Source organism: Danio rerio, chromosome 4 (genome assembly GCF_052040795.2).
Source record: "Danio rerio strain M-AB ecotype USA chromosome 4, GRCz13ab, whole genome shotgun sequence".
NCBI classification, from domain to species: Eukaryota; Metazoa; Chordata; class Actinopteri; order Cypriniformes; family Danionidae; genus Danio; species Danio rerio.
The window spans coordinates 23,239,846-23,267,383 of NC_141024.2; the positions used below are offsets into that span (position 1 = coordinate 23,239,846).

Consider the following 27,538-nt stretch of genomic DNA (forward strand, 5'->3'; position numbering starts at 1 on the left):
GACATTTTATCCAGTCATCTCAAACAACTGTAAGGTCTGAGGTCATTGCCTAATTTATCTAATTTAACATCACAGTCAGCCGGCATACTGAAAGCCTGACCTTTGGCTATAAAGAGTGAAAGTGTAATGAATTTTGAGGCTGTTTCTGCAAGCTTTGCAGGTTTTTCAGCAGTGTTGGTGTTACAGTCACAGCTCATCTGACCTTCAAACACATGGTCTGCGGTGACCCAGGCATCTGGGATATGTCTTAGATTAACACACCAACCTGACACAACACAATTGCACACTGAGATCATAAAGCTGAGCAACAGCCTTTATGATAAACCTTTTCCAACGATGTCAGAAAAAAAACTTTGTTGTTTGCCCAATGGACAAACAAACTATCAGTGAATGCTCCTTAAATGTTCTTCTGAGATTTAATGATGCATTAATAAAGATCTTTAATGATCCCAAAGACACAATGCAAATATATTTACAACTTTAGAATTGTTCATGTATAAATAGACTTGTACACACATACGCCTGCATGGATGATTCCATTTATGGCTACATTTTGCATCTCTTATACAAAAATTTGATAAAACAATTTAGAAACATTAACAAATTATAAATGAATAAACTAAATAACAATAATAAAATAATAAGTCATATCAAGTTCTCTAAAAATAATGATTGTGTATGTATTTAGAGACATTTTATATAAAATTAAAAAAATTAATTTTAAAATATAAAATTAAAAATATAAAATTTAAAGACTCCCATACACTCAAAAAATGATGTTTGGTGTTTGTTCTAACTACTTATTTAAAATGAGCTGAAACAACACAATTCTCTAAAGATTTGTTTGGTTTTATGTTCAACCCACTTAAATTTGTAAAATTTAATAATTTTATAAGTTAACTTAATTCCTTCATGTTATTGCAAAACAAATTGATTGTGCAGAAAACAGCATTTTTTTGCAGTGTACGTGTTCTCTGCATCCTGAACCATACATTGAGCTTTAATTATTATGAAAGAATTCATTTAAATGTGCATGATTGCCCAACGAACTTAAACATCTGCATGAAACATCTGTTTTCTGAGTTATTTTATTAATAATATAGACATTTTGTGTCTATTTGTACATTTTTGTTCGACTCTGTTTCTTTGGTTATAAAAAACATAACAATCTGTAAACCTAAGATAGAAATAGGACTTGCTTCAAGTAATATCACTTCCTCTGGTGGAAAGGCACTGAGGCATATTCTTATTCTTCTCTCAATAATTTGTACAAAATGTTTACAATACACCAATTGTAGATCATTATTTTTCAACTCTGCTATTGTGAAATTTAACAGAATCTCTTGTTCGTTTTTTTAAAAACAATATTATAATAAAAATACATAAAATTATTATGTTGGTTTGAGGCCAGCATCTTGAGTCAAAGCTCAAAAGCAGTTTTAACTGACTTTTTTAACTGACTTTTTTTCTAATAACAACTGTATTATTATACAATACATGCAGCCATACACTGATTTTTAAAGAGCAGGTTTGTTTTAAGGGATTGTCTCAAAGATGCCTACAAAGAGAGTTTAGTGATCAGCCCCACTTGCCATCTTCCCAGCATGCACTCGAGCATGAATAATTAATATGACTCCATTGTTTGACCATTTGCCGCTTTTATTTACACTGTTGTTGTTGATTTAGTTGCCATGTTTAGATTATGTTACCTTCATCAGTTTGCTGACTGTCATTCTTCTTCTGTTTCCTGAAGCAAATCTTGAGGTCTGATTGTGGAACATAATAATAATGTTCACCCTATAAAATAAAAACACACAGATTTTATTTAGATGCCTAAAAAAGGTCATTTGGTGCAATTGTATCATTGCGTACTGTATATGGTCAAACAGAAAACTGAACACTTGAGTTTACATATCAATAAGATTTACATATCTAAGCATAGAAATATATCTACAAAAAATATATCCTATAAAGGTGATATCAACATGTCTGACTTTATTCAGGATCTGTATTGGGTGGTAAAATATATAGATTGCAAAATGATGATTGGGAGATGAGCAATTAAAGCATTGTATTTTATTCATTGAATACATTGTTTATTGTTAAAAAAGTTCCTCTAATATGTCTTCCTGCAATTACAAATGAATCAAAACTAATGTTTGATAACCAAAATATTTAATGTATTTAAAGTTTATATCTATAAAAAAAAATCTCATCATGTCTTAAAATAGCTATGCTAGCCTAGCTCTACCTGATCACCATTTACTCAGTAAACACAAGTAAAACTGTGAAAAACTCTACAAAATGGCAAGTGGTGATCAATTGATTAATGGATTTCACAATGAAAATCACTGCAAATAAATTCTGAACAAATTATAGCCTCGAAGGTGTGCACAAAGAACTGAAAAACTGTCATTGGTTTTATTTGACTGCAATCTTGCAAAGTTGAGTTATCGCTAAAGCTCTCTATATTACACAATAATTTATTTATATCTTGTATACACTGTTTGTGAATAGCTTAATAAAAATAAATAAATAAAAAAAACAGGTTCATTTGTGATGGCTATAGTCTTCTCAACACCACAAAACCCCACTGTAAATAGAAAGCTTTGATGCCTGTCAGAAAACAAACATAGACTGGATCATTTGCCAAATCTGTTTTGCCAATATTCTGCTATTCAGGTAAAAGTGTTTTGAATATTTTAGAGTGGAGTTAGTTATAGAAGAACAGAATTGTCTTTAGTATAATGCAACGGTGAATTTACTCAGCAACGGTGAATTTGGACACAAATTGCCTTTAAGCATGTCAAAATCACAACCCAGGCACATTTTTTGCAAAATCTAAATTATATTGGTCCAGGTACATTTTATTGCACATTTCAGATAATAAACTAGAGTGTGTTGTCCAATTTTTTTGCAAATCTGAAATGCATCATTTGGGGTACATTTTGTTACATGTTTCAGATACACATCCTCTTGAACACATTCAGATGTAGATGGGTTTTGTTGCTCAGATTACCACCAAACACTGATCCAAACCCTTTCGTAAACCCAATCAATAGTGCTTTCACAAACATAAAAGTAGACTGCAACCACTTAGTATTAACTTGATTTGACATTGCTTTTATCTCTTTTGTGATATTCTCAGACCCGAGCTCTCTGCATCACAAGTAGGCGACATAGTGGGTCATGACAAAAGATGTCAAATTTGCATCTTCTGACATAGGTGACTTTTTTGCTACAAATAAAAATCCAGATTTTTTTTTATTTATTCTAAAATCTATTTATTTAATCAAGCTCTAAAAATGACTAATTTCGATAAAAGTAGCACATGACATTACCAGGGCCCATATTTTTGCATATACACTATTCATTCATTCATTTTTCTTCAGGCTTTAATTCATCAGACGTCGCCACAGCGGAATGAACCACTAACTTATCCAGCATATGTTTCATATGCTGCCCTTCTGCAGCCCAGAACTGGGAAACATCCATACACACTCATTCACACACATATATATGGCCAATTTAGTTTAGTCAATTCAACTCTAGTGCATGTCTTTGGACATGGAGGAAACCCAAGCAAACACAGGGAGAACATGCAAACTCCACACAGAAATGCCAACTGACCCAGCCGGAGTCAAACTATTAACCTACTTGCTATGATGCAATTGTGCTAACCACTGAGCCACCATGTACACTAGTTACGAATCACCACACTACAGGGTCTGAGTCATTTTGCAAATCAAAAGCAAATCTTTAAAAAAGTTTTTCATTGCTCTTAAAAACACTCATCCGTTTCATTGCTCTTAATTTTTATTTTCATATTAATAAGATAAAAGTCATTAATTACTAAATAATTACTATGTAAAAATCATTACTGATTTCAACACAAACACACAGATATGCACAGCCAGAAAGTAGATAAGTTTTAAATAAAATCTAAATATATAGCTTTGTTTAAAAAATACTGTGTCAACAGGTTTTTAACTACATTTCGATCAAGGATTTAAAGTTTCTTACATTATAATGCTGTTGGCTTCATAGGATTAAGCACATAACTGTACATGAAACGTCAGTCAATAAAACAATTCTAAAAAAGTTAGTTCATTATAGAAAAAACTGTAATAAATAAATAAGTTTGAGGAATATTCCATCAAATACATCATCAAAGGGTTTTAATACATTATCAAAGGGCTTTACATAATCACAACCCATAATTAATAGTCATATCAAATCATTTTCTTTAAAAAAAAAAAGCTTTTTGGATTTAGATCTAGACGTTAAAACTAACCGTACCCTCACAGTGACATTACTAGCTCCATTGGGTGCATTGTGTCTCAGCTTGTCTCAATCTCAGCTTGTATCATAAAGGCTGCATCCAGATACCATTGAAGAAACCATTTGTTTGTTTTTTCGTTCGTTCGTTTTCTTTATAGCTTAGTCCCATTATTAATCAGTGGTCGCCACAGCAGAACAAACCGCTAACTTATCTAACATATGTTTTAGGCAGCGGATGTCCTTTCAGCTGCAACCCATCACTGGGAAACACTCTCATTTACACACATACACTACAGACAAATTAGCCTACACAAATTAACCTATGGTGCATGTCTTTGGACTGTGGGGGAAACAGGAGCACCCGGAGGAAACCCACACAAACAAGGCGAGAACATGCAAACTTCACACAGAAATGCCAACTGACCCAGTTGAGGCTCGAACCAGTGACCTTCTAGCTGTGAGGCTAATTTTATTTCTCTATATAAAATTCATTAAAGAGAAAAGTCCTCAGAAAAAAAGAAATTAACATCTTGGATGACAAGAATAAGGAAAATAAATTATCTAGGAATTAACTTTTTTAATCCAGAATTGTTTATTTGATACAATTTAAAGTTCAGATGTCTACTAATTATTTTTCCAAGAGTAAGATAAACCCATTAAAATAAAGCATCGCTCGTTCACAGTGTACACACAGACAGGCCACGTCGCCCTGCATCATTCATGTCCTACAGCCAAAGATGCTGAGCGCGCGCTCCCGCCTCTGATCGCGAACGCGCCTGCCTGCTCATGCACGAGAACAGGAAGCCGCGCGAGCCCGTGGACACTGAAGCGCTGGCGAACGGATCGCTACGTTTTAACGGATCCTTTTTTCATCCCATTAACGGGATTTACGGTTAAAAAAGGGCGGCTAAAGGACTAGTCTTTATCAAACAAAGCAAGGGCCAGACGCTACGCTCCGTATTTTGTTTTTTAAGACCCTCGTTAGCGCTCGGCTGTTGCTTTTTTTCTCAAAGAAGGGCGTGTGGTTTTCCGGAGAGGGAGCTGGTGCATGTTGAATACTGTGCGTTTCATTGAACGGTTCGGATCGTCGTGAAGGATGGGCTGTACGTTAAGCACGGAGGATAAAGCGGCGGTGGAGAGGAGTAAAATGATCGACAGAAACCTGAGAGATGACGGAGAGAAAGCGGCCAGAGAGGTCAAACTCCTGCTGCTTGGTAAGAAACAATTAAACATAAATGAGAGGCCTAAACTGCGCTGTTTCTTTGTTACAACTGTGTTACACGGTAGCTGAAAGAGTGTTACACTGTTGTTACTATCATCAAAACTGTAACGGAAAGTTTGTGGGGTATTGTTGGTCTTTTGATGGTCACCCATTAGTCAACCAGTTACTTTGGGGCATTTATTGCTCTTTTTATATCTCATAACTTTAAACCTGTCGAAGTGGTAAACATTTCAGCTTTTCACGAGTACATTATAATACACTATTAATTAAAAATGAATATTTGAACTGAAAAATAAGCCTATTGATTGTCCCAATAAACTGGCACCCAGTCACAGCTGTGAAGAGATGAGACTTGTAAAAACAAAAATACAAATACATCAATATTAAACTGACAAGGCTTTCTCTGTATTTGTACACAAAAACCAAAAAATACAAATTATTATCTCTGTAAGGAAGCAACAGGATGTGATTTAGCCAGCTAGTCATGACAAAACAATGCTTTGTTTTGCAATACAGTTTTTTTCTGACTCCATACTATCATTTACATGTATAAGCTAAATCATATTATTTAATGAACACACATAATTATCCTACTAAAAAGGTTTTCTCAGATTTTTCTTACCAAATTGTCAATTAAAATGTTCTATTATGCACTATTAATTAAAGCAGAACATTTGGACTGAAGCTGGAAATATTGATTGTCCCAATAAACTGGCCTGAAGTAACAGCTGTGAAAGAGAACTGTCGCAATGCACTGAAAACAAACCCACACACGCACACTGTGATACACTGGAAACCTAAAAAAGAGCTTTAAATGAGCGGAAATGCATCTTTTGAAGGATATGTTGGTGATGAGCTGCCGTGCTGATGATGCTATTTTATGTAGGAGGGGTTTGATGATGGCAACCTGTTGCTTCATTCTGCTGTCATTGTGAAATGATGTACATTTGATCACGATGCAACTGTTTCCGCTAACAGACACGTAAATGGATGATAAATTAGATAAATAACATTTGAAATTTTCAGCACAATCTGGTTCATGATAGATAAAGCGCAAGACTAATCTAAACTTTACCCATAACTATCCAACTCCTAGAATTTTGAAGAAGGAAGAAGGATTTCAGGCCTTTAATGTTTTTTTGAAACAATATTTTATTTTCTGACATAAGCCCTGTCACAATATTTATATTTTGTTGTACGATATATTGCATCAAAAACGCGATAAACTATATTATTGTCATTTTAAGACAATTTTATGCCACTCATTTTATAATGCCAGAATGACAGTATAATAGCATCAAAATTCAAGTTTACTCTTCCAAAGAGCACATAATATTTTATTCTTAGGAATATTTAATTTAATTATAGTCATTTTAACAGTTAAATAATTAGGCATTGGAATCAAAATGTTTAAAAGTTGTTGCTAGAATCGGTTTTTATGTATCAGCGATTTATAATGTGACTTTTGACTACAAAGAGTCTGAATTTGAGATTTAGGACTTACATATTAAAGGACTTCAATATTAAATTCTAAATATACAGTTTGTGAGTTAATTTTGAAAACATTTATTAATATTTTATGTAATATTATTATTGCTATTATTGTTGTTATTGTTATTATTATTATTATTATATTACTATTATAATATTATTATTATTATTATTATTGTTATATTTATAATATGTATTATTATATTTATATTAATATTTTATGTGTTGAAATTTGATTCTGGTCTAAATTAAATTTCTATTTACAAAATACATCTTACAATTTTAATTATATAAATATTTCAGGGGGCTTTTTTGGCTAAATGGGTTCTATATTTATATCAAAATAATTCACTTACACAACACATTTGCACCGATATACACTTGATATTTTTTTATGTCCGTACCAATACCCATATCTAGATATCAATGAGGGGTATCCGCAGGGTCTTAAAATGTTTTAATTTTAAAAACACATTTTTAGGCCTTAAAAAGTCTTAAATTCTCTGACATTCTGTCTCGTAGGTCTTAAATAATTCTAATCATCTTAATATTTCTTTGTTAATGTAAAACTACTCAATCGATCCAAAATGCATCCATTCACCAACAACACATCTCAATAAAATTTTTAGCAAAACTATTTATAACTAATATTATAACTTTAGCTTGTTGTGCAAACATTTTGTTTTTAAGGAGTTTAAATTATTTTGAACAAAAATGTATGTATACAGCCAAATGCTTGTTTTGACACATTATTTTAAATATGTGGCTATGAAATATATAATTAGATTTTTTTTTTCTGCTGGGCCATTAAAAAATCCTTAGCGTGTCGTGTAGCCCTATGTAAGACTGAAATTTCATTATCATAGTCTTAAAATGCCTTAAATCTGTATCTATTCAGTTTGATCTATAACTATTACCCAGACCTTATTCATAAATCATTTATTGTTATTAAATGCTAGTTTCTCCTTTTAAATTCGTTTAATGAAAGGAATCGGGGATAAAATAGTAGTATTATCAGTAGAGTATAGGCTGGCATAGTAAAATCAAATTTGAGCAAATGAAACAACTATTTCTTTTCATCTCTTAATGCAATACAACACATTCAGACATTAATATTGTGATGTGTTTAAAGAAAAAAGCTTTTCATTCCTTAAAGTAATGGCTTTGTAGCACATTTTTAAATGTCAATGTATTACTAATGCATTACTAAAAAAATCAACAATTTATAGAGTCAATATTCAGTTACAAATAGGTCAAAATATCAATTGTCAAAGGAGATGATAGGTGCTTCTCCCTCGGTGTCTGTTCTGTTGCAGTTTTTTTTTTTTTTTTTTTTTTTAGAAGCCATAATGTCCGCAGTCATCTTGACCTCAGTACCCGCCGCTGAGATGTTAGCTAGATGCTATCTCAAATACTGCCACTCGTCTCTAGGCAACACGCAGACGCACACAGACCCACAAACTCAATGTGTTCAAATTACCCATAACAGCAGCGGCACCAATAGAGTCTGCTGGAAGACACACACACACACACACACACACACACACACACACACACACACACACACACACACACACACACACACACACACACACACACACACACACACACACACACACACACACACACACACACACACACACACACACACACACACACACACACACACACACACACACACACACACACACACACACACACACAGGCAGATCATTAAATATGGAATGGCTCTTTGCTTTGCTGAAATGACCAGCACATGGAGGCTTTAGTGACTTGATGTGTGCGCCTCAAACTGACCTGGATCAGGCACTGGTGGTTTAGCAGCCAAAACATTTAGTGTTCGGCTGTAATATGAGCATTTTAATAAGCAATATGATCCATTAATATCTGAAATGGAATCTTTTAGAAGAAAGGGAGACATTTAAAAAAAAAAAACAGAAATTAGATTTTTTTAGAGCAATATTTTAGATTATTTATGTGAAAGTAATTCATTATACATATGCAACAATTTCCAAGAGCTGTGAGTTGAAGTAAAGACGATTTTCTTGTATTGTAGGGCTGCTTGATTTTGGGAAAAACCATAATCGTGATCATTTTGGTCATAATTATTATCAGGATTATTCAAAACGATATACAGTTGAAGTCAAAATTATTCTCCCTGCTGTGAATTTTTTGAAACTAAATATTTCCCAAATTATGTTTAAAATTGCAAGGAATTTTTCGAAGTATTTCCTGTAATATTTTTATTCTTCTGGAGAAAGTCTTATTCATTTTATTTTGGCTAGAATAAATGCAGGTTTAAATATTTTAAAAACTTTTTAAGATCAATATTATTAGTCCCTTTAAGCTATATTTTTTTTGATTGTCTGCAGAAGAAACTACTGTTATACAATGACTCACCTAATTACCGTAGCTTGCCTAATTAACATAATTAGGCCTTTAATTGCACTTTAAGCTGAATGTTTGTATCCTGAAAAATATGTAGTAAAATATCATGGACTGTCATCATAGCAAAGATAAAAGAAATCAATTATTAGAAATGAGTTAACTATTATGTTTAGAAATGTGTTTTTTAGAAATTGGGGGAAAAGGGCTGCTTATAATTCAGGACGGCTAATAATTCTGACTTCAACTGTATATATACACAAAGGTATGTTCCTCCCTGTTAATAAGAAAAGGGAAATAAGTACAATAGAATAAAAATATGAAACAAACTGCTTTAAACATCTTCACTGTAAGAAAAACACTTAAATTATAGCTACAAAAGTCCTTTAGTCAAGTGATTTTGTTCTTTGGTTGTTTGATTAAAAAATATAAAAACAGTCGGCAGCAGAAATATTACGCGCTGTCACTTTAAGAGCAGTGCGGTTCTGATTTATGGTTTCACTTTCACATGTCTTTTGATTCTCAACTCGTTTGTTTATTACATAAATGAGGGTTAATATTAAAAAATAACTAAACATTGCCTTTTGACACAAATTTGCATGTATTTGGCCATTAAAGCACTCACATTAAGATAACTTTAGATGTGTGTGCTCTGCTCATCTCTGAGGCTGAGTGAGCACATACACACAACAGCATGCAATCTCTTTCACGCTTTTAAAAACATGAACGATTCCTATGTACATCAATGAACGATGCAGTGTAGCAAATGTCACATTTCAGTACATGCTTTTAGTAATTTTTACGTGAAACTGAGCTTTGATGAGCAACACATGTGTACAACTGGAAAAGGGGCGTTTTTGCTAATTGTCCATTACGTCTAATGTCCATCTGGAGAAATAAAAAGTAGTTGATGGTGAATGAGTCTATTTCTATATTTGTCATGCATTTAAACGTATAGCCTTTAAATATATAAAAATAAATTTTCAAATATTCTTAATGTTGCCTGCTTTCAGTTAAAGTTTCAGCTTAAATGTACACTTTGGGTAACCTAATTCAATTTGAATTCAGATTTAATTATAATTTTATATTTACAGTTTATTTTATTTAGCCAATATACAGTGAAAAATAATTATTTATATATGTATTATCGTTCTATCATCATCATCACAATCTCCCTTTTTTACATGTGGTGATTTGGGTTTATTTCCATGAGATATGGTCTTTGTATCAGCTTTTGTCAGGAAATGTCTGATGTTTGTGCATCACAGAGGTCAGGGTGTGGTGTATTGCAGATCATAACCTGCATGAGGCTTGTGTGTGATAATAACACAACTGATTGCTGGACAGCTGGTCTCAGCAGAGGTGTGTGTGTGTGTGTGTCTGTGTATGTGTGAATCTGTGGGGATGAAAACTAACTGACTGAGCCTAATGTAGCAGCACTAATGCCTGTAAACCATGAAAACCTCAGACCATCTCTCTGTTGAGCACTTACACACATACTGACTGAAACCTTACTCTTGAATATCTCCTTTTACATTTTTAAAAGATTTATTTTTGGCAGTTTAGTCTTTGTTATGATAGGACAGTATATTGACAGGAAGTTGGAGCGAGAGAGGGGGAGATGACTGAAGGAAAGCTCCTCGACTATATGTTGACACTGACAACTAGGCACCATCAGCGTCAACTTATTTATCCTGTTTAATACCAAATAGTTTCTCGCTATCTGAAACTATCTATTTTACTTCTCAGACCTCCTTAATAGACAATCTTTATGTCGCCTTTTATATTTTGTTGGTTAAATTAGGTTTTATTCTTGGTCACAATAGTGACGGTTGGAAAACAGCAGAAGAATAGCATTGCAATTTAGTTGTTTTCAATTGAAACAAGTGTTATTCCAGTATCCACAATTGTGACCATTAACAAATAAACACCTTTTACGTCTTCTGTAGTTTCCCAGTTGAACATTTAACATTTGACAATCTTGTGAAGTAATTTACCATATATCTTTTAGCACCTGTCATAACTATAACCACATTCGGCGTCAGAAGGTGACATAACAGTCTAATTTTGCTCGCGTAGTCTAAAATAAACAATAAACAGTAATGCAACTTTATCTTTGACAGCTCCTCTTTTTCCATTACGCAAGCAGAGCTGATCATTGAGTGCATAAAATGTTCAATATTCCACACTTCTGGTCACAGGTTAAATAAGTTCATCATCCTGGTTTTTAAAGTTCTACATATACTATTCAAACTACAAAATGGTGTAAAATAGTGCATAGGTATGCAATTTGAGACAAATATTATATGTACAAGCAGGATGTAAATCAATCGTGTGAAATTAATACATTTTAATCAACACAATCTACTTTTTGTTTAAAAGTTGAGTCCCTTGCTCAAAGCCAATAGCATTTCTAGAGCTTCCAGGATTTAGAAAAAAAACAGACGTTTACAATAGTGACCGGTAGGATTAACTGTAAGAAAAAACACAAGGAATTGATGACAGTATTTAGTGTGTAACATATCATGAAAAAAGCTTTTTTGACTTGGTCATGTGGCTTTGGTTATGAAAGTGTTATTTGGTGTTTTTGAGCTTTTGTGTGTGTGTTTAAGTGTGTGAGTCAAAGCACAGAGGTCTTTCAGCACATCATGCTTTGAGGGTTTTTAAAAGTGGCTTCGATGTGCACACCGTTCACATTCCAGTGACGTCATCCAAAGTGAAAGTTCACAGTGCACGTCAATAAATTACCATCACAAAGTACTACACCATATGAGTGTCCTGCACCTGTGGCATTGCTGTAATGCCTTTTGGAGTCGGCAAAAAAATTAATAAGGGTATAGAATAGTCACAGTGCAGAATGTGCAATGTCAAGTAGAGATCAACTCTGACCAAGCACAATAGCTCACAACACGTGGTTTGTGGATTAATTGCAAAGTGTTATAACCAAATTCATATATTTTGGCTGGTTTAAGGCCTGTTACTGTGCAAACATTATTAAAAAAAGGAAGTATGACTTGTAGCTTTTAACAGATATCAATTATTTGAATATTTTACATTTCATTATTTCGGTACCTCAATCTCCAAAGATAAAGCAATGTTAAAATGTTATTTCATTTGAAATGTGGTTCTTTTTATTTGCTTGCTATTTATGTTTTATATTTTATGCTGGTGTACTCCCATTCCATGCTACCTCAATAACTGTGAAATAAGGATTTATATCTACATAAAGCTATTCAGGTCACCGTGGTGGAATTGTTTTTATAAAGTAATAAATCGCAGAACAACATAATATTGCACTGTCACTTTTTACTCAATACTATAAAGACCTAGTTCACGTAAAGTAAAAAAGAAAAAAAAAGAAAATTAGTGACAGATATCCCCAGTTACCATTAATTTTTTTTACTGAATTTTAACTAAAATAATGTTTACCAAGAGCAATTGGCTATTTTCTGGCACTGAGAACATTCACAATATCTGAGAGTGATTTGTAAAAAAATATATAACAAATAGATAAATAAATACTGTAAAACTTCCACATGATATTGTTGTAAGATAGATATTAATAGTTTATATAAAAAAAACATCAGTTATTAAAAGTATAAAATTATAATAAACAATATATATATATATATATATATATATATATATATATATATTTTATTTTTTTTTTTTATTCATGGAGAAATTAAATCCATTTCAATGAATAATTTATTAGTCAATTACATGGTATTCATAGCTGTGATATTAGCCTTTATGATATTTTGTATCTTACAGAATTATGTAGAACTACTTACAGAATGTGTTATAGAAGATAAAATATCTTGAATCATTTGAGGGAGTTATTTATGTTGAGATCTGTTTTTTTCCTTTCATTTGTGGCTGAAGGTGCACTTCCCACTATAGTGAATGTGACCTGCATGACAGAGAGTTGATACCAATCAGTTGAAACAAAAAAGCTTTATCGCCCCCAGTATCGACCCTTGAGATGGCTCAGGACATCTCTATATTTATGATCACAATTTTCAGCATTAGGTGTGATTAATAGCGATTGATCGCTCCTAGCATGATTGATTACAGTACACAGAATCCCATTTAGACATCCTAGGCTTGGGCTGTAGGTAATCCAGTCTCTCTAAATGACTTTCTGTTCAATTCTGAACATAATCGAGTCCCATCCTACGTTTTTTTTCTTTTTATTAAATATCCAGTGTAACTCAAAAGGGATCATGTTTAGCTTTAAGGTTAATCAATTCAAAACCCTGTGAAAGCAAAATAAAAAAGGCATCAGGTGTTTGATGACTCAGTGTGTTTAGTCAGATGTGGATTCATTAGATGATGTTTTGGGAATACCAAATGAGATTGTTAATCATCATTAAGAGTTTATGTGCCCAAATTAGTGTGCGCATCATGATTTTATTGGGCTGCAGAGGAACAAACTGTTCATCTCGGGTCATCTAAGAGACTCTTTGTTTCAGAAACGCTCTTGTGAATGTGTTTGTGTGTGTGTGTCTGTCTATATGGGTACATTGATAAGTCCCTCCGGGCTTGAAACCTCAGTGGTGAGATATAATTAAAATAATGTGTCCTCTTTACTCCTCCTCCAGAAAGAGTCTCTAAATTACAGGTGTCTGCTCATCTATGTCCATGCCAGGACAATGTTTACAAAGAAGACTTACTGCAAGACAGTAGACTGTACTTTGAGATTTAATATTTATTTTCCTCGTCTGATGTGCAGACATGGTCATAAGTGAGTTATTTGTGGGTTGACTTGTAAAGACTGTAAATAATGTGTGTCTGTTGTGCTTTCAAAACACTGCTCTGTTTGTTTAAACAGTTCACTTCTTCCGACTCATCCATTGGTGAACGTTTGGGGGCAGAGCAACTTGTTTTTCAAACTATGGCTTTCAATTATTTAACATTTAAAACAAGTTTTATAGACTGTAAATTTAAAAAATTAAGTAAAATAATGTAAAATGACTTAAAATGGTAAATACATTAGCACACACAAATGTTAAATCTGTTTTGAATCTTTGAATAAATCGAATAAAAATCACCATTAAAAATAGATGGTTAACCAAATTAAGCTTTAAAATGAACAAAGTAAATTAAAGTGTTAATAAAGTAGTTTTTTCTCAAGCTGTATAAAAGGAAACAAAGTTTCCAGATTTTTCACACACAAACTCAAAACAGCATCACGGTAATCTTAGTAAGAGCCATTTTAAGAGTATAAAATCATAGGAAATTAAATCATAATGCATCTGCTATAGTCATGTTTCAGGATTAGATTATTTATTAAAGATTAAAAGATAAAGATATTACTTTTAAAATATACAAGGATGACCATGTTAATGTTTGATTTCTAAACCTAAATACTGTTAGACACTCCAGAAAACCATAAATCGCCATTTATTTCACTTTTATCTTTGCTCTGTTGTATTTATATATGCCTGGAATTTATTATAATTCATGCAAACGCACTGCATAGAAAAAGACTTGATCATCCCAATCTGTCTAAATGAATGACATCTTCCTAAATAGAGCTATTCAAATAATCTGCTGAAATTATATTCATAGTGCAATATATAATGCAGAAAATTTAAATATGTCAGATTGTTCCAATATCATGCAGCCCTATTAGGATTTTTTATTTTCGTCAGTCCACATGCAAATGAGGTCTGAAACTGAATCTGAAACATTTTGTGCTTCCATTTTCAAAGGAAGTCACATTCACATTGAACTGATGAGAGACATGACACACTTCATCTGAGAAATTGCCATTATTCTGGATTTAATTGCTAACAGTTTGCTCACCTGCAAAAATAAGATGCATGTGCATGCGAGGTTCATTAGAAGGGCTTGAAGTGTGTAATACAATACGGAGCTTGTGTTTGCTGTAATCTAATAAGAGCGGGCAGTGCGACAAGGCATTGCATTAGAGTTGTCACATGGCGTGGATGTGTTGAGACATGCTGGAGTTGTGTTTCACAGATCGGGCAGTGATGTAACTCTGTTATCGGTTACAAACTGTACAAAAATGGGGAGATGCTTCCTTGGAGGTCAGTAAAAAAGGAAACCGTCAACAAGTCAAGTCTCATAGAAGCTTTGTAGATGGAAGTTGATGGAGTCCTGCTGCTATTAATTATTAAGATGAAGCTATTCATAAAATACTTGATTAGAGGAATAATCAAAAGAAAAAAATACACTTGTGATCTTTCCCCAAGCTAAGGGGCTTACATAATCACACAGGACCTGAAAAGAGCAGATGCACTTTTAATGATGCCTAAGGTAAAATGCAGTTTATGCATAGTAATATAAAAGGAAAGATCTTATTTTTTTTTCTTATTAAAAAAGGCAAACATGCATAAGGTGTTTTGGAGGTTTACATTTCTGCTGCTGTTCTTTTCAATCAAACCAGCCTTCATCACTATCAACACTTATTTTATTTTTAATAATATAAAAAAAGATAGAGAGATATTTTCAAAAGAAAAATTAATCAGTAGTTTTATGTTAGAATAAATGTTTTACATTCTATTCGACATACTGCAGGATTAAAGAATAAAAAATTGGTCAAGGTCTAATAAATACATGCTGGAAAACAAATTAACGCATGAAGCATTACTTTATGTAAACCTATATATATGCAAGGTAAAGAACATCAGATGCATGTGGCTTAACTGCAGAAAATTGTGTTTGAACTAACTAGTTTTATTTAAATCAGCAATATTATTTAGCAATAAAATAAGTTCATTAAAAACAACAAATTAGTTTTTTCTTAAAATAGAAATGAAGATAGAATATACATATATAATAAAACTATGTTTTCAGAATAGCTTCCAAAGCAGCTTAGATAGTAAATTACTCAACCTTTATATTGATCTATAAAGTGTGGACACACTTTGTGAAAATGCTTGAGTGTGCCGTTATATTGTTCATTTAAGGACCTAATTCAATTCCAGCAGTTGTTGATACAGTATTTGTTTATCACGCCTCAGTATGCCATATCAGCAGGTTTGCACACAGTGTCACATCTTTTACCTAATTTGTAAGTTTACAAGTTGTGTGTTAAATGTGGCTTGCTGGGTGTTTTATTGCACTCTGCTTATTTAGTACATAAAATTCTAAGTGTTAATATCAGACCGGCTGATTAATCTGATTGATCTTTGTTTTTAAAGTCACCTTTATTATGCTTTTTGCAAATAATGCCATGTAGTTTGTTGCTGTTTGTGAACGTAAAAGGTCTGTAAAATGATAAAAGATCAGACTGCACAACAATTAAAGGTACGGTCTGTTAAAACAAACAGATTTAGTCTTAAATGATTTACGAAACACATTTGTTTAATTTTAGCCTTACTTTAAATCATTCTTAAAAGTGGACTAAGCGAATCTTGTTAATTGGCTGTAATTGAGTTTGAACACTAACACTATGTGTTATTAGAGAAGTGTTTATAATTGCAACAAACCATATTAGCACTTTATTCATAAAAGTTATAAAAGAATATAACTTACTGTTATTTCATTAATAGTAGTCATTATTTTTGTACATTTTGGTAGAAATTTTGTTTGTTTCTGACTTTGACTCTTGATGTATTGGAAATACGCAGCTACAGTTTAAAATTTAATTATATACCACATATTACGTTAGCTAAAACATACCACTAACATCTTTATCCTGATGCATGTACAATTGCTGAGGAAAAAGGAAGCCTGCAATTTAAAAATGGTAGTAGGTGTTTTATTTTCCGACTAGGTAGGTAGACTGTAGGTTGTAAACTAATAACATAAGACTACACAAACTGACCAATCAGAGCAAAGTAGGTCTGTAGAATGGAGGAGTTTAGATAGAATGAATCGTTTAAAGAATAGTTTGAGTATATTCGAGGATTGAGATTATGTAAGAGTAAATATAAAGAAATAAAGTATTTATTGACCTAAAGCATAAACCAATTGTTGGATCCAAACCTTTTTGATGGTCTTTCTTCTGTTGAACACAAGAGATTTTTTTTGAAGAAAGCTGAAAACCTGTAACCATTGAATTCCATAGTATTTGTTTTTTTTCCATAATTGATGTCCGTGGTTACTGATTTCTAACATTCTTAAATCTTCTAAAATATCTTATTTTGTGTTCAACAGACGAACCACTTTTAGGTGAATAAATAGTGAGTGCATTATAATTTTGGGGTGAACTAGCCCTTTAAAATAGCATTGTATCCTTTAGTAATTTTTTTGGTACCATAAGAGAAATGAATACTGTAGTTATTCTAAAGATAAACCTTTTTTAGGCTTACTCTCATCTTTTAACATAGACAGCACAGCTATAATCAAATAAGCTATTCACAAATGACAGTTCCACGCAAGACACGTACATCAACAAATCACTACACTTCTAACCAGTAATGACTCGTATTTGCATCCACACCCTTGACCATACAAAGACTTGACATGGACCGCCAGAAGCGACAATCAGAAAGAAGAGCTTTATCTGCCACAGTAAAATGACACACACTTCATGCGCACAATCAGCAGGATGCCGAGAGCGAGTTACTATGACAAATGGGGATTATCATGCATTACTGGAACGCATGCATATGAGCCATACACTGCGGAGCTGCTTTTTGCTGGCACGCGCCCATCAGGTATCAGAGCCCGCTTTGGCAGCATGTCCTCAGAAACAGGGCCGGTTGCTATGGCAATGTGACGAGAGACAGGACTCGAGCATGCGCGTGTGTGAATGCATGCGTATGTGTGTGTGAGAGATTGGACAAAAGCTAGATGAGTGTAATTGTGCTACGGCTCAGAGCTCATCCACAGTTCATTTTCAGGAACAGAAAACAGCTCGCACCTTGTTTCTCTAGTGGCACGTTCTCAGTGTTTGTCCATTGCTTTATTAAGATTTCTCCCAGGTTGCATTAGCCCTGGAGGGCTGTTTCCAACACTGCTCATAACACAGTTTCTTGTTATAAAAACACACACACACACACACACACACACACACACACACACACACACACACACACACACACACACACACACACACACACCTCTATTTTCCGATTCGGTGGTTTTAATATTCCTCCACAGCCTGTCGGAATTCTTCCGTTACAGGTGTAATAATGCTTTAGAGCTTAAAAACAGCGGGATAGAAATTAAACGTCTGTTTTGTGTTATGTGGCAGGAGCTGATTTTAAATTCTGATAAAAGGGAACAAAACATATATGGGTCAACAAGTGTCACAACCCTCATTTTTACCATCTAGTCATTTGAAAAACAAAACAAAAAAAAAGGCAGTTTTAATAAATTCACTTGATATGGTTATTCGAGGCTGGTCCCTCAATCTGCAATCATCAATAAACCAATCAAATTAATCCAAACCTACAATAAATAGCCCATTTCACCTTACTTCCCTTATCTAAGTGTTAACTCTTTTTGAAAAGCTAAATCTAAAGAAACAACTTTAGAAATAATTAAGGTTGAATAAATATGATAAAAAGAAACTGCATATAAACTAAAGTAAAAAGTAACTACAATAATAAAGATTGAAGGATAAAAAGTATATAAATTATACAAAAATAATTCTGATTGTGTAGAATTATATATGCAGGTGATATACCTGTCTTGTTATCGTGGGCAAAAAAAAAATCAGAATAATACAGTGAAATTCTCAATAAGAAAATGTTACTAAATAGTTTAGCTAGTATAAATGCAGTTATTGCAATGTGATCATTCGCAGTAGTCACATCGCTGGATAAACACAATGTTGAGTTTGTATTATAATTTATCATGTCCATGTGTTTTGATGCCTGTGATCCAGTATGAAAAATTGTACCATTTGTGTCCTTGAAAATGACTAATTTTATTTAATTATTTTTATTATTCAGTTAGTGTACCTGAATATCGTTAGACTTGGGAAACGATAAAACACTTTATTTTAATTGTATGTTTTTCTTGATTGTATTCATGTGTGAAAATACTCACAGCACTTGCAAATAGAGAAATGCACTGCAAATAGAATCATTAGCAGAATCATCCCAATCAAACATTATCATTTCTTTATAGAAATGAGATAACAATTCATCTGGTGAAAGTGTATTCATATTGCAAAATATATTAAAACATTAAAAAATATATAGCAATGTAATTCTTTTCCAATATCATGCAGCCCTAATGCAGTGCCAGCAATATATACAGTAGTTTACATTTGAAGTGAATCAAAACTTTACACAAAGTTGTCTTAAAACTATTGAACAACCACCATTCTTGTTTTAGAACAATTTTGAGAAAGTCTTTTCATCCACTTCAAATGCTTCAAATGTCTGTGTGTGTATATGTGTATATGAAGGAAGGAAAAGGAAAAACACAATATTTGAATTGATTTAATGTGCTCTTCTATTGTACGTTGTAGTTGATCAATTACCCTCCTGTACTATTAATTGATTTTATTGTAGCTGAAATGGAAAATTGTAATATTTCAACATGTTAGAGTTGATCGGTCACCATCCACTCAATCATTGTTTCCATTGTTACCCATAATAAGCTTATCAGATGCTGGCCTTTGATCGGGCACTAAGCCTTTGGGCATGCACACTTAAATTCACATAATTATATGCTCTACTCATGTATAAAGTGTTCACATTGTCCAGTACAAATGCAGTTCTTTAAAAGCACCTTGACATTTAAAATGGATAAAATTACCATATTATGAGCATAGATATCAGAAAGCATAGCAAATTTTTTCTGCTACAAAGAGTAGTCAGTACACTAAAAGTCAGTTTTCACAGCTAAAATATGACATTTTGGTACTCAAGCAATCAATTTCTTCAGTCTGCCATCGGTCGGACAAACCAAAATATTTACAGACATAGAGAAGACTAATGCTGCATTCAAGGCCTCCTGGAAGTTTGTACTTAAGAATTGGCAAGTCATAATTATGACATCCAATGCATTCAAGTCACGTTCAAAGAAGATGTGATGGCAGTGTACCTTTTTTTGATAGATTACAAGAAAATACAGGGCAGGGTTTTGCTGGAAAAACACTACAAAACAGACCATATCAACAAAAACCGTGCATTGTGTCACACGAGGTGACTATAAAAGGCCAAAAGTCTACCTGTTTTCCTCAGGAGTTGTAATATAGTTCAATAAAGGCTTTGTAAACTACACAAAATATATAGTAGTGTCCACAGTAGCCACTTTAAATGCTCAAGCTCTTTAAAGGATAGATAATGATTGGCAATTCATGTTTACATCATTCATCCACTCATTTTTAATGTAAATTTTTTTGGTTCTTTTTGTATCTTTTTGTCGTTAATATTATAGTTGTTATCGTAAACTCTATCCTTTCAAATTTAGATTCATTTTTAAAGCGATGTCCTTGGTACGGTATGATTTGCCCTTAAATCCATCTGAACAGTATGACAAATGCACTGAGGTCCCTGGAGTTTTGCAGATAGATCAAGACAGCATGTACACAGCTTTCCCAGCGCAAGGGAATGATAACCCAGTAGTTAAGCCGGTTAAATTGGACTCTATAAGTAAAGCCGTTATTGAACCAATCAATAGCTGACAGGGTTTACCAGCAGTGCACATTTGTGATCACAGAATAACCACAACTAGGTGTGGTGTGTTGATTTTATCTACTACTCATTTTATTTACTCAGCCATTTTAAACCCTTTTGACTTTCTTTTCCCCCACATGGAATACTAAATGCGCTATTTTGTGCAATGTCCATGCTGATGTTTTCAAAACGATGATAATTGACTGGACTGTGAATGTCCACTTCCACAGCTTATTAATAAAACATAGAAAGCCATACATGCTTGGAATAAAATGAAGATAAGTGTTTTTAGCTAAAATATTCATACGCAGTAACGAAACAGTGTTAGAACGATTATGTACAACAACGTTTGGTCTCTCAGATCTTGTATTTCCATGACTAAAGAGGCAGCTGTTGTGCGCATTGCTCTACAGGGTTTTAAAAATTCACGCAGGAGTTTCTCAGAAACAAAGAGCAAAACTGAAACAGTCAGAAGCTTTTGAATATTTTTTGTCTTTTCTGTTTTGTCTTAAGGGTCTCCTACCAGTGAATACATTATCACAGTAGATGTTGTTCTTGAAAGTCATTAAATCTAGACACTTGTGGTGGTAATTGCATTGTTTGTAGACTGATAAGCTAACTCTTACGCAACTGCTTTTTGACAGGTGCTGGGGAGTCTGGGAAGAGTACGATAGTCAAACAAATGAAGTAAGTGTTTTGTTTTCCTTTTCTGCTTTAATTACATTTTATGGTGTCCATCATTCATGGGTTTTTCATATCCCTGCATATAGAATCATCCATGAGGCCGGTTACTCGGAGGAGGAGTGCAAACAGTACAAAGCTGTTGTCTACAGCAACACGATTCAGTCCATCATCGCCATCATTCGTGCCATGGGGCGACTCAAGATCGATTTCGGAGATGCAGCACGAGCGGTGAGTCACAGGATTGGTCGTCTGGTGGTGTGCGTCGTGTCGCTTACAGGCTGTTCTCATTTTGCTGTGTTTTGTCTAATAGCATATGATGGCAATAATGTCTTACAAAAATTCTGTAAAAGGTCAGGGTTATACAGCTGTCTTGATATTATAATAAAGAAAAAACCTGTTTTAAAAGGATGCAGCTATTAAAAAGAAAGTAGTTTTGACCTTTTAAATGTCATCCAGTTCAACCATCTTCACGACCGCACAAATGAGATTTCATTAAATCAGTATTTTTCTTAAAAACAGTTTTATGTATATCCTTTTTGAAAATAATCATTAAAATGTGCACACACGGAAATATGCAATTACTTAATATTTTTCTCAACTGAAAGTAATTATTAAATTTAAAATGATGTTCAGATAATTTTTCTAATTTATTTGAATAGATTTTTCCTTTTATATAACTTGAGCACTTAGTTGTCTTTGATCTAATAAAAGCTGATGATTGATCAGTTAGTAATTACAGTTGCATTGATTAGCTATTTTCCCTCCAAATTAATTATCTTCCAAAATATTTTAAATATTTTTGTGATTTTCTATAAAGACCCATTTTTAGATTTGTGATACCATACCAGAATCAAGATATTAGCATGTATAACACAGAGCATGTACAAAAATGGATGCAGTATTGAGTATTTGACAATGGTTCTATGCAAAGTGTAAATGTGTTCTGCTCTCTCTGTGTGTCAGGATGATGCCAGGCAGTTGTTTGTGTTGGCGGGCAGCGCTGAGGAGGGTTTTATGACAGCAGAACTTGCTGGAGTGATAAAGCGCTTGTGGAAAGATGGAGGAGTGCAGGCCTGCTTCAGTCGATCCAGAGAGTATCAGCTCAATGACTCTGCAGCATAGTAAGTATCTCTGCTTTCTGGTGTTTCCCTTATATGTCCTTTGCATTACCTTACACCATCATCACCAAGGGTTATTTCACCACTGGCAAATCAGACTTTCAATAAAAGTTACTGAATATTCTTTGTACATTGCTCTCGGATACATGGCTTCAAAGACTAAATGAGTCCTTGGTGCATAAAGAAGCCAGTATGTTGTACACAGCAGCAAAAATGTGCAGAAAAACAAAAAACAAACGAACGTAGATATGAAAAGAATGCCAAAAACCATAAAAGCCTCTTTGTTTGCAATCTCCATTCCAAATTGGTTGACCACGAAAACCACATTGGTTGACTAAGAAATGTTTCAGGTGAAACTGAAGGGAACCTTGGAGACAAAAATTTGATCTAAGTTACTGAGAGTTATTCGATGCAGTAACTTCATATATGCAGTAACTTCATCAGCTGCATATTGTTCCTCTATCCATGGGTGAGGATAAATAAATGCAGAAGTAAAAACTAAAGTTTTTCATAAAAGGCTGGCAAATGTCCACCAGGCAATGCGTTAAGTCATCCAGTAAACTTTTGCTGACAAACACAAATTTCTTGCTTTTGGCAACACAGAGAGAGTTTAAACATTGTTCATTTACATAAGTTACACATGTTGTAACAGCACAAAGTGTGTTGAAAATTGAAGTTAATTTAATTGTGAGGTTAAAGTGCTGGGTGATAAAGCACCCAACAGGAAATTATAAATGAATAAATGTTTGCAAACTGAGACCAATTAATCTCTTTTTTGCCATTTACACCTGATGCAGGGTGTCTGCAGGGTCTTAAAAAGCATTAAAAGTTGATAAATCAATTATGAGAAAATTGAGGCCCTTAAAGGTATCAAAAAGTCTTAATCGTGTTTTTACAAGGTCTTACATTTTGTTCATGCGTTGTCCAAAGGGTTTGACTCCTAAAAAGCATAAGCATATTTATTTTCCTCCTAATCTTAACAATGGCGTTTTCGATCCACGCGATTAGTTAGGACTGGTGCGTGTCTTGCCAAGCTCCTCCGTCCAGGTGATGTCATGTTATTTACTACAAACGCAGGAAGGTGATGTGACGCTCTCCACATGTAACACTTGCACAGACAGCAAAATGGGAAAATGCAAGTTTGTGTACTCCTGGTTGGAGAAAGACACGGTTAAACAGTGGCTGAAGCGTAATTTATTATTTCAAACTTTGTTTCTTCCGAGCTTATCTGTGTTCTGTTGCATGGTTGTGCTCCATTGATTTATTTACTAAAACTGTTTATTAAGTTAAAGGTTTGATACGGATTAGAACTTGAAGTGGCGATGAGGTCTTGAAATATTCTGAGAAGGTCTTTAAAAAGTCTTAAAAAGGTATAGGTATTGAAATTACCATTAGGATTTTCTGCATATACCAGGTGATAATAAGATGCCTTAATGATCAATCAGATCACAAGTAGATTGGAGAGAACATTTCCTATTTACACCTGATCATTCAGTCTGTCTTGATAAACTATGTTTGACCATTTTACTAAGTTCTTTTAAAAGTGTCTATATGCTTCTTCTAATTATTAAATCAAATATTATACAAATAAACTCATGCAACTTTATTAAAATAAAATGAGATAATGGAAACATTGAGCATGTAGAATCCGTGTCAGTGCTGATTCAGTGCTGAGTTCAGCTATGAATCAAAGCATGAGGACAAAAACTGAAGCAACGAAATGATGCAAGTCACCAAAAAGAAACATGCAGTCATTTCTCGTTTGCAAATGATATGGATTATCATATTATCAGACAAATTTGCATGAGCAAATCTCTCTGTGGTGATTGACAAAGTGTTGAGAAGATGCAAATACTTCTTTGAAGTAGTTGTGGCCTAATGATTGGGAAGTTGGACTTAACAACAACCATACTTAACAAGGCTCACTACACTTCCTTTCACTTTGTTTATGGCTTGTATGTGTGTAGCACTAGTTCTGCTTACCCTTTTACCCCATTTCCACCAGTTACTACTCTAAAGCTAGTGCTACTGTCAGTTCAGACCTGGTACATCTGGCAAACCACTTTGGTTTTCTACCAGTTCGAGAGCCATCATAAGGCCAGGTCTGACGTCAATGGATATGTCTCATCTTACCCAAAAACACAAATGTGGAAGTACCAAATAAGTGCACCAAACACCAAATCCAGTGTGTTTACACAGCAAGTCATAGTTTGTTACAGTTTCTGAATAGACAGAGATTAGAAGTGATCAGCATTATGTTCTGCTGCAATTACAAATATAGTGCTTAAATATTCTGTTCATCTCATTGGCGATGATAAACCCCGCCCTCAGCTTGACGCGACAGTTCTTACTTCTAGCCCAACAGTGCTTTGGTGCTACTTAACACAATTATGCATTTCACCATTGTGCATTTATCACATCACACAGTATTTTGCTCTCAGAGTACCCAATTCACATTTCACCAAGTTAGGATGGGGATGAATCACTTCAAAATGTTTTTGTTTTTGTCCTCTACAGTCATTATTTATCTTTCTCTATCTCTCTACCCCACATACCATCCTCCCTTCCTATCTCTCCCTGCCTGTTCACCTTTTTGGGTGCTCAAGCGTTCATTCCCCCTTCTGTTTTTTGTTCACTGAACGTCAGCTACTGCCAAAACAGCAAGTTCAAACAGCTTTATCCTGTAGACGGAGATCTGTGTCTCTGTATGTTTGAGCCTCGAGTGAGCCTGTCAATATTTGCTGCCTGCTTACTGTGCTGCTAGAACATGCCGTTACCCTTGACTTGAAAATCTTGAAAAGCAAAACCTAAATAATGTCTAAAACTAGCCACATGCAAACAGTAGTGTCGGATCATCACATGAGAAAAATACACAAATAAAGGTGTGTGTTACAGCTGAATACAGATCCAGTTAAAAGAATGCAAATATGTGTTCGTGCACGTACTGGTTTCATGTTGCAAAAACTGTTGCTTAAAGATAGCAATTGCAGATAATATGCGAGTAGTGTACTCAGACATTCCTGTTTAACCTAATCAAATAGTAATGTATATGTGTATAAAATAAATAAACTCACTTCATAAAGGCTTGATGAATTGATAATATAAGTCAAGTCAAACTTTATTTATAGAGCACTTTACAAACACAGAAGTGAGCCAAAGTGCTGTACAGAAATTTTACAACAACATAAGTATACTAGTCTATAAAATAGATAAAATACAAGATAAAACTACCTAAAAAGACATAAAAGTTAAAATAACTGGGTATTAAGATTTACCAGGTACTTACACTTTGTTTTTGGCACAATCAGGAGAAGCTTATCAGCTGACCTGACAGAACCAGTGGGCTTATAGGTGTATCTGAGCTTTATAAGGTATGGCAAGAAAGACCATTTAGAGATTTAAAACAAATAAACGAATCTGAAACTGAAATCTGACTACCACATCTGCATAACAATGAAATGACAAACTATACTTTTATTGAACTGCATAATTCAAATATGATAATATACGATTACAAATTCACATAGGAAAGATTTTATCACCGTTAGTTATATGTCAAGTCTAACATGGTTAAATGAGAGATCCATAAAAGGAGTACAAATTTCAAAAACAAAATATGCACTGAGAATTTATGAATATTTATAATACACATCTTCTGTGATAAATAATTGGCTGAAATTTACAAATTGAATAATTCCTGGAAAATTACAATAATGATCATAATTATATTTAGTATTACTACTACGTACTACTATTGCTAATAATAATGATAATAATAATAATATTACTATTAATAATATAAAAATGCCTTTTTCAGTTAATGAATGATACTACTTTACATACTGCATCATATGTTGGAACACCATCTTTGATTAAATTTATTTTATTTTAGGTTGTTTCAAAGCATGCTAAAATGTATCTCCTGTGTTAATGAGCCAACTAAATGTCTTATAATTCAGCCAAATGAACTGTCCAATAAGGATTTTGCCAACCATTTTATGTCAGAAATGGCTAATATGTATAGAATGTTGTCTAGAGAGAGAGACAGAGAGAGAGAGAGAGAGAGAGAGAGAGAGAGAGAGAGAGAGAGAGAGAGAGTGCACTAGGTTTGGGATCAGAGCTTTTATGTAAAGTTCTGTTTACTGTGTGTGTGTGTGTGTGTGTGTGTGTGTGTGTGTGTGTGTGTAAGATACCTAATTTGTATATTTGTGAGTGTGTATTGTGCATTATCTTTTGTTTAAGCTGTTACTAAGCATTACCCAAATCGGCAGCTGAAGCGTAGCCACTATTTTCAGTCACATGAAGTGGGCAGTTGGCAGACGTTACGGCTCATTGTTTGTTTTTCAGGAAACGGCCCTGCTGACTCTTGTGCAATTGTTGGAGCAGAGTTATGTGTATAAAAATCTGTTTTAGCAGAAGGACATTAGAGCGGATTGTAACTGCAAATCCTGTTCTCAGGTCTGCCTCGTCTCGTGAGAGGCCCGGTCCAGACCTGTTGGTCAAGAGATTAAATACCACCAAAAGTAACCGACTGACTCACTCGTGCTGAAGCTAACCACTTCACTCCTATCTTTTTCCACAGCTACCTGAACGATCTGGACAGAATATCACAGGCCACGTATATACCCACTCAACAGGACGTGCTCAGGACCCGAGTCAAAACCACAGGCATTGTGGAGACACACTTCACTTTCAAAGACCTACACTTCAAGTGAGCACTTCACACTGCCAAAGATCATATTTTATCATTAAATCATTAGTAAAAAAAAAAAAATTAAATCATTAGTAAAAAATATATATACTTT

At 33.8% G+C, this 27,538-nt stretch overlaps 2 protein-coding genes across 3 annotated transcripts in view; one reads left to right on the forward strand and one right to left on the reverse strand.

The window, feature by feature from the left end:
• The window catches only part of kdm7aa (lysine (K)-specific demethylase 7Aa), a 248,442-nt gene that overhangs the window by 193,258 nt on the left and 27,646 nt on the right, over nucleotides 1–27,538 (reverse strand). The window contains exon 4 of the mRNA XM_087246068.1: nucleotides 1,710–1,797. The gene's annotated coding sequence lies outside the window, so the exon portion shown is untranslated. The remainder of the gene's footprint in view (nucleotides 1–1,709; nucleotides 1,798–27,538) is intronic.
• The window catches only part of gnai1 (guanine nucleotide binding protein (G protein), alpha inhibiting activity polypeptide 1), a 33,570-nt gene continuing 11,129 nt past the window's right edge, over nucleotides 5,098–27,538 (forward strand). Inside the window, exons 1-5 of one of the 2 annotated variants that reach the window (XR_015481874.1) lie at nucleotides 5,098–5,495; nucleotides 21,576–21,618; nucleotides 21,702–21,843; nucleotides 22,579–22,736; nucleotides 27,316–27,444. Coding sequence is in view for 1 of the 2 variants with exons in the window: in NM_200971.1 (NP_957265.1) it covers nucleotides 5,378–5,495; nucleotides 21,576–21,618; nucleotides 21,702–21,843; nucleotides 22,579–22,736; nucleotides 27,316–27,444 (590 nt within the window). In the remaining variant the exon portion in view is untranslated. 2 annotated transcript variants of the gene reach the window in all.